Raw genomic sequence first — 13,382 nt, forward strand, 5'->3', positions numbered from 1 at the left:
GGGGTGTGGACAACAGAAATATAGCATGTGAAACTTGCATAAACGAGATTGAGACTGAATGGAGGGTAGTTGGCCTATTTATAGAAAGTTTCAAGACCTTGTACCACACACCAAATTAGGGTTGAATTTCATGAAGTATGTTTGGGCCTGCTTAAGAGGCTGATCATGTAATGCTTATTTTAGCTCAACACCCCCTCTCAGGCCCAAAAATTGAGCAAGAAAGGAAGCCCAACCCATAGTTTGAATTTTTTTTTTTTTTTGGAGACATTTTTTACCCCAAGGCATCCCACCCCAAAGCAACCAAGGTATTGGACAAAGGGTGCATGGTGGCTGCCCAATGGCCTACCAAGACTACAGAGGCAATGGTTATCTTACCAAAAGGAGTCTAAGTGGTCACCCCAGAGAGGCCTCATTGTCATACATAGGTGGTTGTAGAAATGGTGCTTTTGCTGCAATACCACCTTGAGCAGTGTTAAACATGGCATTTTGTGGACCAGCCTTGTGTGCACCAAACATATTAGGAGCACCAGATGCATTGCCAAACAATGCATTCCATGCGTTCCTAGCTGCATACCAAATACATTGAGGCCATGCATACTGAAAGAAGCAATACTATGACCAACCGTAGCATGAAACACATATCCACTTCCAAAGCACATGTTGCTGCTCAAAAGGCACAATGTATGCATTATCAAGATTCCCATACATTTGCTGTTCTTGATCCAAAGCAAACATTTGCATTTTCTCATTTGATGCATTAAGTGCATTTTGAGGTGTGCCACCACTACCTTTGGAGATACGTGCTGCCCTTAGGCTTTAGAAGATCACCTCCTTTTTTCCCCTTGCTGTGCCTCGGGGACTACATAAATTCACTAAGATGTGGGTCTTCAGTGAGCTGTAATCAGGTACCCACTTTTGCCATCGAGTGAGCTTTAAGCACCCAAGTCCTCTCTTCTTGCTGATTTTCAGCATGGCAATACATTATATTTCAATTATCTTCTAACTCTCCAAAGAGTGACGGATCATCAAAGTGAGATTCCTAATTGCTAGATGGAGACATTGTTACCGAATTTCATGTGAGCTGAAAACAAATTCAGCAAATTTCTTGCTTGTGGCTTCCAATTAGGTGCCTTGGGCCCACCTACTCGAGATACATGTATCCCAATAATGGAACCATGGAAGCAGTCTTCCTTTTTTTTGATGCACTTTTATTGGCTAGAGTGCTGAAAGGAAAGGGTATCTTTTGTTTCTTTCGTCAATAGGCAAGATTATTATTGACGGAGATGCTATTTTCATTGAACATTCCATTACACCCTTTGTTGGTGGACTATCAAAAAAAAAAAACCCCACTGTTGATGCCTCAGATGTTTATGGTATTTGACTACCTTTGTTCTCTAATGATTCTACAATGGGGAGCCTTTTGAGGCATCACTTCCACCCATTGCAAGTCATTCACAGCCTCAAAAATCAATCTGATTTACAGCAAGAGATTCAGGCTGATATACCCTCAAAGGATCAGCCTACTGCCTATGATGCTTTGGGGCATGCATAAGCTGATATTCAGCAGCCAAAAACATATCCCTAGATGGCTCCTAGAGACCTCAGTGGACAGCAAGCAACCCATTCCATTGGCTGCCTGTACATAGCTGAAGCTTGCCAAGAAAAGGGACATAATTGGCATGCGTGAAAATGCATTTGCAGATGATCTATGGGTGGATGGTATGAAAGTTGAATTGGATTCCATCCATTGGAATGATACTTAGGAGCTATGTGACTTACCACCAAGCAATCATGCTATCAGTACCAAGGGCGTTTTTCAACATGCCACTACCCCTACCTCGCTTAATGCACTGCCTTGCCTGTCACCTCCCTTGTCTCACATGCTTCTACCTACTACATGTTGACCAACACCCAGGTCACATCGGTTGTCAACTTGCCTGACTTGCCTCTTATCTGGCTGGATAAGTTTTTCTCTTAAAATTGAAACTTAATTAAGGTAAGATTTTTCTTGTTAGCAATAGTTCACTCCACATCTTCCTCAATTTTGTTTTCTATTGATCCTCACTTGTAATGCTAGGTTTAGAGCCCTCGTAATGAAATGAAGAGCACACTGCACGCATGCACACATATGTGCATGCACATGTGTGTGTGCGCACACACATACAGAAACACATGCATGTGCATGCGTGCACACAGAGTAATACTTTAAATGGCCAGTCCTCTCCCCGTAGTTGTGATTAATAGAAAAACTATCCTCTGCTCCACTGCCTTTGTGGGTGTTCAAACCTACTTGTGCCAGATGATGTTCCAGGTTGCAGGCAGTGGAGGTTTGTAGCTCGTGGTGTTGGAGGCTGAAGGAGGTTCTAACTTGAATACGGTGGTAGGCTTATTACATGGATATAGAGTGCAGGAGACTGGAATGTGCATGTGTTTGCATGTAGATTAGAGTTTGGAGTGGATTTACTGTGGTGGCCTTTGTCCTCTATGATAGATAATATATCTTGGTGCTACAAATAGGAGAATAATTTCTTGGTTCTGATTCTCTTCTCTTTGAGTTGTGTGTTTTTGTGGACAAGTCTGCTTAGATGACCCATCCTAAGATGCATTGATGAATTTGTACTACAGAGGAAGCTTGGTAATTGTTGGTGTCAAATATTGGATTTCAGTTGATATCATAGGCACCATACATGTTCTAGTATAGTGACTGCTCCAAGTTCATATCCGAGGATTGGGACTTGCTTAGGGCCACAATTGTTGCTACTTGGTTTTCAAGCACTTTGGGAATCTTTCAACTTTGGCATGCTTGTAGGCTGGTGGTTGGAACCATTAAATGGAGGGTGTACTAGATATTGGGGTGTATCCTTAGGCATATTGTCTTAGCTGCTTGTGGGCAAGCAACATAGTGAGCCTTTCACTCAGAAAGCCACTCATAGAGCTATCCTCTTTAGCTTGTTCATGAACCAGTGTGGTATCAAGGGCACTCCATTATTGGGAAAGCCTGTTGATCTTCTGCTCATAATTGTGTGTCATTGAGGTACACTTGGGGTTGGTTTCATACTGTCCAGGGCTGAGAAATTGGAGAGGTTTTAAATGACATTGGTGGAGAGGCAGACTCTGAAAGCTGAATTTTGAAGTTCAGTTTGATATTGAGGGGGAGTTTTCAATGCTGGCAGCCCATCAAATAATGGTGTTGTGTAATGCCAACACCAGGCTATTATGCAGATTAGCTGGGAGAGGCAGACTCTGAAAGCTGAATTTGAAGGTCAGTTTGATTTTTTTGTTCTTCGCATGGCATTGAAGGGGAATTTTCCAATGCTGGCAGACCATCAAATAATGTTGTGTTATGCCAACACCAGGCTATTATGCAGATTAGCTGGGACCATGCTCAAGCAAAAGGGTCTGGCTAACTCTGTTTGAAGTTTGGGTTGAGGTAACTGCTGCTACGGTTCTCATACATGGCTGGTCTTTTACCTTGGTGGTCTGGAGCATGACTCTTTATGCAGACCTTGGGTCTTTGCGGAGTTCACCCATCAGTTGCACATTTCAGTGTCTTTAATGTTGTGATGTGGATGTTCATATTTCAAAGGCCAAGAAGGCAAAGTCGGACTCCTGTGTCGTAACCCTCGGTCTTCATTGGTTATAGTGAGGTGATAAAAGTTTAGAAAATTTAAACTGGATAGAGGTAAGAACATTGCCAGCAGCACCGGTATTGTTTGCCTTGAGAACTCTCCTCCTATCAGTATCACAATCTGTCATGCCTGTACTATATGAAATTTTCCTTACCTGCATATGCAGCAAGTGAACTCTACAGTTTCATCTAATAAAGACAGGTGGATCACTCTCTCCTTACAGAGTGGCCAGGTGACTGTTCTCTTGCATACCCCCTGGATGTTTTATATTGTGTTGTAATGACTAGTTTGTACGTAGTTTCCATCTTAGCCAGAATATTGAATCCTTCTTTGGGGAAATGGGTCTAATTGTCTTAATTTTTTGGCAGGCTGGTTCACAAACATTTCGGGGAGGCTTTTGGAATTACTTTAGCATGGGTATGTTTTGCTTGCTTTCACATATCCTTCTCAGTTATGTGTAAAACATCAAGTATGTGAGTTATTTACTTATTCAATGCCACTATCTTGAGAGGTAAAAAATGTTTGTTTTCAGAAAGGCACTCATACATTAAAAGATCATTATTGTGAGAGTCAATCTTAATGCATTTCAATATTAAGAATACTAGTGCCATGTAGCTGGGGTGGCCCTTGGTTCTTTTGCTTTACGCTTACTTTGAGATAATGTGAAGTTAATAGTTGAAGTACAAATGCTGTGCATTTAGAAGCATAAATATTTTGTAAATTTGATGCTTGTTGCCTCCTAGGATGGCTACAGAGATTAATGATTGCTACATACACAAACATGGTGCTGACTGCAAATTTGTGCTATGTACCTCTGTAATCATTTGAGAGAAAATGCAACCCAGGTGATAAGAATTAGAAAGGCTCAAAGTTCGCATTTATAACCGAGAAGGCAAACTTTGTGTGCACCCTTTCCCCTAGCAGTGTTTTATGCATATATGTCACCAAACAACTCATTTCGTCATGGCCAAAACAGACTAAAAAGAGGAGAGAAGTTAAAAGTAGAGTTAGAAGTGTAACATCCTTGGGCATACACAACTCTCTCAGCAGCAGCTGAGCAGCAAGAGAGGACAAATAAAAGCACCATGAGCAGTACGTGAAAGATGACGCTCCCCTTCGACGACATTTGCTGCTTCCCCTTGCAAGTACTAGGTTGCCGCTTCCCCCTATCTTGCCACCCTACCGCCAGAGCTTTTGGGCCTAGCGCTCATCGCCGTCCCCCTCCCTTGTGTTGCTTTTGGCATTCCACCGCTCTGCCCACCCACCACCATGTGAAGAAATACCCTAACACAGAAACACAAATAACAACATATGACAAAGCACAGATTGATAGAAGAACACAGTTAGGGTTAGGGTAACTCAGAGACAATGAACACAGAGAATGAATGAAGTGATTATATAATGCTCATGCAGGAAACACACTATGTAGTGAATGAATACTGTACCTCAAACTCTTATATCTCAAGGATCAGGGCAGGGGTAATGAGCTAGAGAGTATGTTGTACTTTGAATGGATCTCGAATTGCACAGCAAGGTAGCCTCCGGATGTTGAACACCAGCAAACGCAGCCAAGGAAGGCTGAATCTGATACAGATGGCACTATAGGAGAGAGAGAGAGACTAAAAACATAGGTGAGGAAAGAAAGACTAAAAATGTAGGTGAGGAGAGAGAAATACTAAAAAGGCTGGCTGCATGAGAGAGAACACAACAAATGTAGGCTGCAGGAGAGAGAAATACTAAAAACGCAGGAAAAACCAGCAAAAACAGTTAGCATGTTGAAATTAGCTCTGAACAATGTGTGGTAGGTTGGAAAGAGGCACCAGTCTGTTGTAGACAACAATGGCCAGCTTGGACCGTGATGTCCTCTGCATTTGGGTTGTGGGCAGCAAGCTGAAATACCTGAAATCTGCAAAAACGAAATTAAGGCTTAATGGATGGCAACATACCTATTTATAGAAAGTTTGGGGCCTCCCAGGTGGGTTTGTGCTTATGGGATACTGATACTCTATAGGAATGCATTTCTTTTTAAATAAAGAAGGTTTCTTCCTTACTTAAGCATGGTTTTGGGGGTGTTTAAGCGAAGCTAATGCATTTTTAGCTCAAACCCCCCTTTGAGCAGTGAGGCCCAACAATGATGCCACGAGAAGTAGGCCAACCAAGCCCCCATTAAATTTTTTTCCCTTATCTTTTACCCCAAGGCATCCCACCCCAAAGCAGTCAGAGCATCGGATGAAGGGTGCGGTTCGATTGCCCAGTGGCCTACTAAGACTACAGAGGTGATGGTTATCTTACCAAGGGAGCCCAATATATTGAAAAACCTCCATATGCTGTGTCCGTGATGTGATGATTGGATTGTCCACAAGAGCAATGGCACTTTGGTTGTTGTAATAGACAACGTTAGGAGAGTCACAAGGGAAGTGAAGCGTCGCTAGTAAGCTGCCCAGGCAAATGGCCTCGTTGGTGCCATCAAAGAGAGCCCTATACTCAGCCTCCGCCATGGAAGTTGCTACCATCTCTTGCTTACGGCTAGACCAAGAAATGGGAGTGGTGCCAAAGGTAAAGAGATAGCCGCCATGGGAACACTGAGTGTTAGAATCTCTTGTTCAATCAGAATCAGTGTATCTCAGCAAACATAAACCAGAACCATAGGTGAGGTCATATGAATAAGTACACCGTAAATAACGCAACACACTAAGACATGCAATGCAATGTGATATCGCAGGTGTTGTGAAATATTGATTGAGAATGCTGACTAAGCAAGCTAAGTCTGGCCTAGTATGAATTAACCAAAGAAGTTTCCCTATTTTATCATCAAGCATGTGTGTGTGTACGACACCCGAAGACTCTGAAGTGGGATATGACAGGCCGAGAGCCAAAGAATGCCTCTTACGGGGTTTTGTGAGGAAGAGTCATTGTCGGGCATGGATTGGAGATGTACACCACAGTGTTAGTAGCCTCAATTCAAAGGCAGCTCAAGGAGCGCTGCGGTGAACAACATAGAGCGTGCCATTTCCATGACTCTACTATTGGGCAATGTTAAGTAAAATGATGATGATGAGTAATGACTCGTGAAGGCTCAAGATTTTGGATGAGAGATAGACCTTTTTGGGATTTTGTTTGGTTATTGGACTCTGTCAATCTAGTATCTATTCTTGTCTTGAGAGTTGATTATTATACGACTTTAGTCTTATTTATGAGTTATTTATGGTATAGTATGATTCATTTTGAATTTTGACATTCTATTAGTTTGTTTTGGAATGACAATCATGATGTTGCAACTTGATGAGTCTATATTGTACATGGGCTATTTACATCTTTATTTCAAGTTTCATTGTGTGATATGTATGAATTAAACCATAGTTTAACTTTGACATAAGTGACAAGTCGATAATGGATCATGGATATGTAACGCTTTATTCTCAATTGACTCTCATGTATTATCACTCAAGCTTGGTTGGCCTTTATTTAAGAGAGAGTTTCATAGAGGTTTAGAACCTCTTTCCCTTGTTAAAACTATAAAAAATCCATATATAAAAAAACTTGTGTTTCTTATTTTACCCCCTCTTGAAAGAAGCTTATGAAACACATTTCTGACGTTTCGTTTCGAACTCTTTGTGACGTTTTTGGTTGCTATGCCCACAATGCGTCCAATGTTTGGCGACATTGTTGCAAGCAATTGTCATTGATTGCAATCTTCTCGACATTGATATCGAGGGGGGATTTTAATTTGGCTAATTTAAAAAATAAAAATGATTTAATGAAAAAGTAACAAAATAAAATAGAAAAATGTGGTTGGCATTAGACACTAGCCATGGTCACGCATGTGCTAAGACCTTTCTGTCACTTATTAAATAATTGCGCTTTGTCCTTTGCCCAATTTTAATCCATGGGTTGTACTTATTTCCTTTTGTTTTGATTCTCAAAGGAGTTATGTTTCAAGGGGGGGTATTTCTCCATGACCTACGAGTTTAGCCTAAAAGCTATACCGGCGTATTTGGCCTCTGGTCATGTGCCTAGTGCCTTTGAGCCATGCTATAGGTAAGGCCTTCCCACTTTTTTTTCTCTATGTTTTGTGTCATGGGTTTGGTCACCCATGACACCAAAAAAATGTGGGGGGGGGGGGTAAAAGTTATTATTCATCCCCATTTGTGAACACACATTACTATGTGCAAAAGTGTGTGTTCAGGTGTGAACAAAAAAATAAGACTTAGGCTTTAGCTGCCCTAACCCTAAGTGCTCCTAGTGCATTAATTGTCAGTTACTTTATGACCCAAGGTTGTAACCAATGCTATGGGTGCACATCTAGATGTGCAAGGATGTGACAATAGGTGGCTGTACCATAATGTATTCCCTTAAATGGTATGCTAATAGGTTGCTGCCAAAAATGCTGAAGTTTTAAAGAACTAAATTGTGGCCCCTAGTTCTTTAAAGTGTGCTGGGAAATGTTGTCTCATTAATTTGGCTTGAGCCAGATGACCTGTGTGACCTCGAAAGATGATACTGATATAGGCGTAGTATAAGACATCCCCTTCTCCATCTGCATAGAAAAAATGGAGACTGTTCAACTTTGTTTTAGAAGTACTGAAAGATAGTGTCTAGTCGTGAGCCTTGTCAATTACCATTTTAATGCATACAGGGAAGTGCTTGGTCTAAGCCTATATGCAGTCTGGAACAGAAACGAGTGCAGATTCTTGCTGTATTTTCTGAGCTTTCATATTAACACTTTTAGTTTCAATATGTAACAGGAATGGATGCACAGGTTGCTTATGAATTCCATCAAAAAAGGCAAGAACATCCAGAGCTGTTCAAGAATCAGTTTGTTAATCAGGTTTGTTGGATGTGGAGCTGGAAAAACAGAATAAACCATGATTTGTTTCAGTCCCATTGGTTTTCTTGTTAGAAATTTAAAAACATGAGTCCCGAATGAAGGCAGAGTAAATGCTTGTCTTGACACTGGAGCGTACAATGAAACTTGAAATAGGGTCCCTCAAGCTATATTTCTGTAAAGATGACAATACCTTAGATGACAATTGCAGGGTGCATATGCAATGATTGGTGTCACGCAAGGATGGTTTTTGGCAAATTGCACCCATCCAACTTCCAGGCAAGTTACTTTTAAATACTGATTGGTAGATTACAACTGGGAGGCTCGTGACAAATAAAATCTGAAGTTCAACCAACTAATTGATAAAAGAGATTACTGTTAGCATTGTACATATCATGGGTTCCATGGGAAGTTTGTATGGGCATTTTAGTGGGGCAGGTGCATTGCCACTTACTAGCAGACCTTTGACATTCTAGCTGACTTTTGGCCTATTTGGCAGCTGGCCAACCTGTTCAATTCATGGCTCCGTTTCAGCCTATTTATAGGCTTCTCCTTGTCTATATTCATAATCTTGGCATGCACCATCCTGCTGGAGAGAGAAAATCTGGGAGCATTCAGCTGGTGCATGCTCACAGCCTGTGGGAAATTGTACATCCTCGTGCTTTGGTGCATGGATTCCATTTCCTGAGTTCAATATCTCTGAGTTTATATGTTCTTGTTCCTCCGTTTAGTCCACTATGTATACAACAGTTTCATTGCTTTACTTCTGTTGCTTTATATTTGTCTCACATCATATTAGTAGTCTAAGTCTCTTGGTTTTGGTGCTTTTGCTGTGTTTGACTGCTGTTTGGGGTCTTCTCCACCCTGCCCGAATGCTCTAAAGGTCATGAAACTGTTGTATGTTCACTGCTGTTCATCTTTGGCTGGCTGGGTGCAAACATGCAGTTACTGGGCAGCCTGTTCTCACCTTGTCCAATGCTGATAAACCTGCATTTTCACAGCTATTGTTACATTTATTGTGTAACTTGTTGGGGAACAAGCATAAGAGATGATTGTCCGGGGGCCTTGGGTGCCCGAACGGGGTTAACGGGAGCCTAGGAAGTAAGTGAGTTTAAAAATAGTATAACTCACCTGAAGTGGACGGCTGGCAGGGGAGTCACGATTTGGGGTTCTAGCCAGCAACTTCCTAGACGTGGCGGAGAGTCGAGGAGAACTCTCTCGTGCTTGTTTTCCCTATAGCTGAGTGGGGGCATCAGCAGAAAAGAGTCCTGCATGTAATACTGGTATCAGAGCCGCTTCGACCACGCCCGTGTTGGCGATCATGACGAGAACTGCAGTCGGATCATGTTAATCGTCACTTTCTTTGTTGGCGATCACGACAGGATGGTTTCAAGTCGGGCCACGCCAATCGTCACTGTCCATGTTGGCGATCACGACGGGATGGTTTCAAGTCGGGCCAAGTCCCACTTCTAATCATAATTCTGGTCACAGCCTTGTTCCCACGCAACTTGGCGGGGGTGTTTAATCACACCCTTACCCAACGCTCCTGCCGACAGGCCTTGTTCCCACGTGACCTGCACACGATCAATGCAGATCTGAGGAAAGCTGCACCGTTCTTCGCACCATCTCTATCTTATAGAGGCCATCGGCATCTGTCCTACCTTTGTAATCAAGGAAGTACCTCATCTTTGTACGCAAATTTCTTATATTTGCTTTCTAATTCCAGTCTATAGATGGAGGGGAAAGAGAGAGAGGGGGTAACCGAAGGTTCTAGTTCCGGGGACCACCCTATGGTGGATCCCCATGAAACGGAAATACAAGAAGAATAATGGGAAGAATTTTTTGCTACATGAGAACAATGTGATGATTTAAGTGCTCGTGTGCGTGCAAGCATAGGGGGTTCAAATGGAGTTGCTAACTTAGTATTCACCGAAAGAAAATCCCAATTAGCCTTATTACTAGAAAGGGATAAAGGTAAGGTAGAGACCTCAGATATTCCATCTTCATCGAAAGATCTAGATGTGACTATGCAAGACCCTAGGGAACCCCACCAAAAGCTGAGGGATAACCCAGTGTTAAAAGATATGAAACCCCCTCAGTTTCATGGGGAGGAAAAAGACAGAAATAAAGATACTATCTTTAACTTCCTCAAAAAATGGGAAGATTTGCACAAATTAAAGAATACTCCACCACATCTTCAAGCGCTGGAGGCCATTTTAACCTTGGGGTGGTCAAAGGCATATAAATGGTGGAGAACTTTAAAGGAGGCAAATAAAATACATGAAACTTGGGCTCAATTTGAATCGGTTTTTTTGAAAGAATTCCTTCCTGAAAATGAAATGAAAAGAAATTGGGAAGATTGGGATTTTGCTAGACAAAAGGGAAGACCTTTAATAACATATCTCAAGGAGTATCGTGAGATAATCCTCAAATTGGAAGGAATAGATGAATTTCAAAAGACGAGGATTCATAAGGGGACTAGATAAGGCCTGTAAAAAGGAAGTAAAAAGGAGCTCACCTAAGACACTTGAAGAGGCAATTAAATTCGCATTAATCAATGAAGATAATAAGCGTCCAAGTGCACTCACTAGTCTCAACGACACAAGACTAAGGAATTAGAGACCTCCAAATTTGTAGGCAAATCTTAAAGGAAAATGCCATTCCTTAAGGGTAAGAAACAACCCTTTGAAAAAAAACAATATGTAAGGGCGAAGTTAAGTCAAGATGACTTTGATAAGGCCAAAAAAGAAAGGCTTTGTTTCAACTACCTATCTTTTAACCATGCTTCTTGGAATTGCCCTGAAAGGAAAAAGAGGGAAGATAAAGGAAAGGATAAGGACAAGGGCAAGGGAAAAGAGAAACAAATCCATGTAGTGCAGACCTTTGAATTAAAGGGGCATGAAAAGTATAAATCTTTAGAGGCCTTGTCCAAGGACGTACAACACAGATGTTGTATGTCAACTTCTATGTGGCAACTTACCTTCAGGCCACATGATTTAGTAAGAGTACATGGATTGATAGCTGGAAAGAGGGTTAGAGTCATGATTGATGACGCTGTCACTCACAATTTCATAAGTTATGCACTTGTCAAAAAGTTGAAACTTCCCCAACAAAAGAGTGAGCATCAATATGGTGTTCATATGATGCAAGGTCAGGATAATAAAATATGGGATACAATGGTATCCAATTTGGAAATCGAGATCCAAGGATATAAAGATAAGCTTGATTTCCAGATTATGAATATGGAAAGAACCGATATTGCTTTAGGGAGGGAGTGGCTATGGGGATTAGAACCATCCTTAAAGCGTAGTTATCATTATAATACACTGAAATTTGAAAGGGATAGTAATAATTTTGTGATTCAAGGTGAACATGAAGTATCTGATAACCCTTTGATGTGTTTCCTTGAAGTTCAGAAGTTGATAAAGAAGGAAGCTTGTGAGGTATATATGTTATGGTCCCTCCTTGTGCAGGACACTTTTACTTTTTGTAATTTAAAGCAACAATTTTCTTATGCTTGTGAGTTGAATGTAAATAATGAATTAAGTGGTTTGTTAGATGAATTTAAAGATGTGTTTCCATCTGACTTACCTAGTGGCCTTTCACCAAATAGGAGTGATATAAATCACCCAATTGACATAGATAAGGATACACACCCTGTTTCTAAACCACCTTACAGGCTAAGTGAAACACAGCACCAAGAAGTGAAAAGACAAATTAAGGATTACCTTGATAAAGGGTTTATACAATCCAACAATTCACCTTGGGCTCAGCCAAATTTATTAGTGAAGAAAAAAGATGGTTCTATGCGACTTTGTGTTGATTATAGAGCACTTAATAAAATAACGGTAAAGAATAAATTTCCTATGCCCAGAATGGAAGATCTTTTTGATCAATTACAAGGGGCAAAATTCTTCAGAAAGATTGATTTAAGATCACGCTATCACCAAGTAAGAATTAAGGCCCAGGATATTCCTAAGATGGCATTTCATACTAGATATGAGCATTATGATTTTTTGGTGATGCCTTTTGGTCTCACTAATGCACCAGCTACTTTTATGAAGCTGATGAATAGTGTGTTACCGCCCTATCTAGGACACTTTGTAGTAGTCTTCTTGGATGATATCTTGATCTTTAGTAAATCAAGAGAAGAACATTTGGAACGCTTACGATTAGTATTCCAATTGTTAAGAACCCATTCCCTTTATGTGAAGAAAACTAAATGTGAATTCTTTGTACAAGAGGTCAAATATCTGGGGCATATTATCTCGAAAGAGGGAATCAAGATGGATCCAGAAAAAGTAAGGGCAATTATTGAATGGCCATCTCCAAGGAACCTGGAAGAGTTGTAGATCTTCCTAAGTTTAACTGGATTTTATTGTAGATTCATTCGAGATTATGCCAAGATAGCTGTTCCAATGACGGACTAACTTAAAGGGAAAGAGATGAGCTTTAATTGGGGAATAGACCAAAATGAAAGTTTTCAAAAACTTAAGGTAGCTATTGCTACCGCTCCAGTACTATTAATTGTGGATTCCAATAAACCATTCGTGGTTGAAGCTGATGCTAGTGATAGGGCGGTAGACGCGGTCTTATCACAAGAAGGTCGACCAGTTGCTTTTGAAAGCAAGAAATTCGACCGTGTAAAACGGAATTATTCTATTTATGAGAGGGAGTTGTATGCAATAGTACATGCAATGAAGAAATGGAGGCACTATCTATATGGTGCCAAACTTTTGATCTTGTCAGATCATGAAAGCATTAAGTGGCTTAATGACCAACCGGATCTACAAGGGCGAAAAGGCAGATGGACCGAACTCCTCCAAGAGTTCGACTATGAGATGAGGTATAGAAAATGAAAGTATAATATAGTGGCTGATGCACTGAGTAGAATGCCCATCATAAATGAATTGAGTTTTACTCAATTC

The 13,382-nt window shown here is 41.0% G+C and overlaps 1 protein-coding gene across 2 annotated transcripts in view; it reads left to right on the top strand.

Annotated features, from left to right (window-relative positions):
• Nucleotides 1-13,382, top strand: part of LOC148038461 (diacylglycerol kinase 1-like) — an 86,840-nt gene that overhangs the window by 51,160 nt on the left and 22,298 nt on the right. For both annotated transcript variants that reach the window (XM_087672345.1, XM_087672347.1), the window contains 3 exons: nt 3,998-4,046; nt 8,375-8,457; nt 8,666-8,733. In XM_087672345.1, coding sequence (XP_087528471.1) covers nt 3,998-4,046; nt 8,375-8,457; nt 8,666-8,733 — 200 coding nt within the window. The remainder of the gene's footprint in view (nt 1-3,997; nt 4,047-8,374; nt 8,458-8,665; nt 8,734-13,382) is intronic.

Source organism: Lygodium microphyllum, chromosome 3 (assembly GCF_053477565.2).
Source record: "Lygodium microphyllum isolate KBCC chromosome 3, Lygodium_microphyllum_v1.1.10, whole genome shotgun sequence".
Classification (NCBI taxonomy): domain Eukaryota; kingdom Viridiplantae; phylum Streptophyta; class Polypodiopsida; order Schizaeales; family Lygodiaceae; genus Lygodium; species Lygodium microphyllum.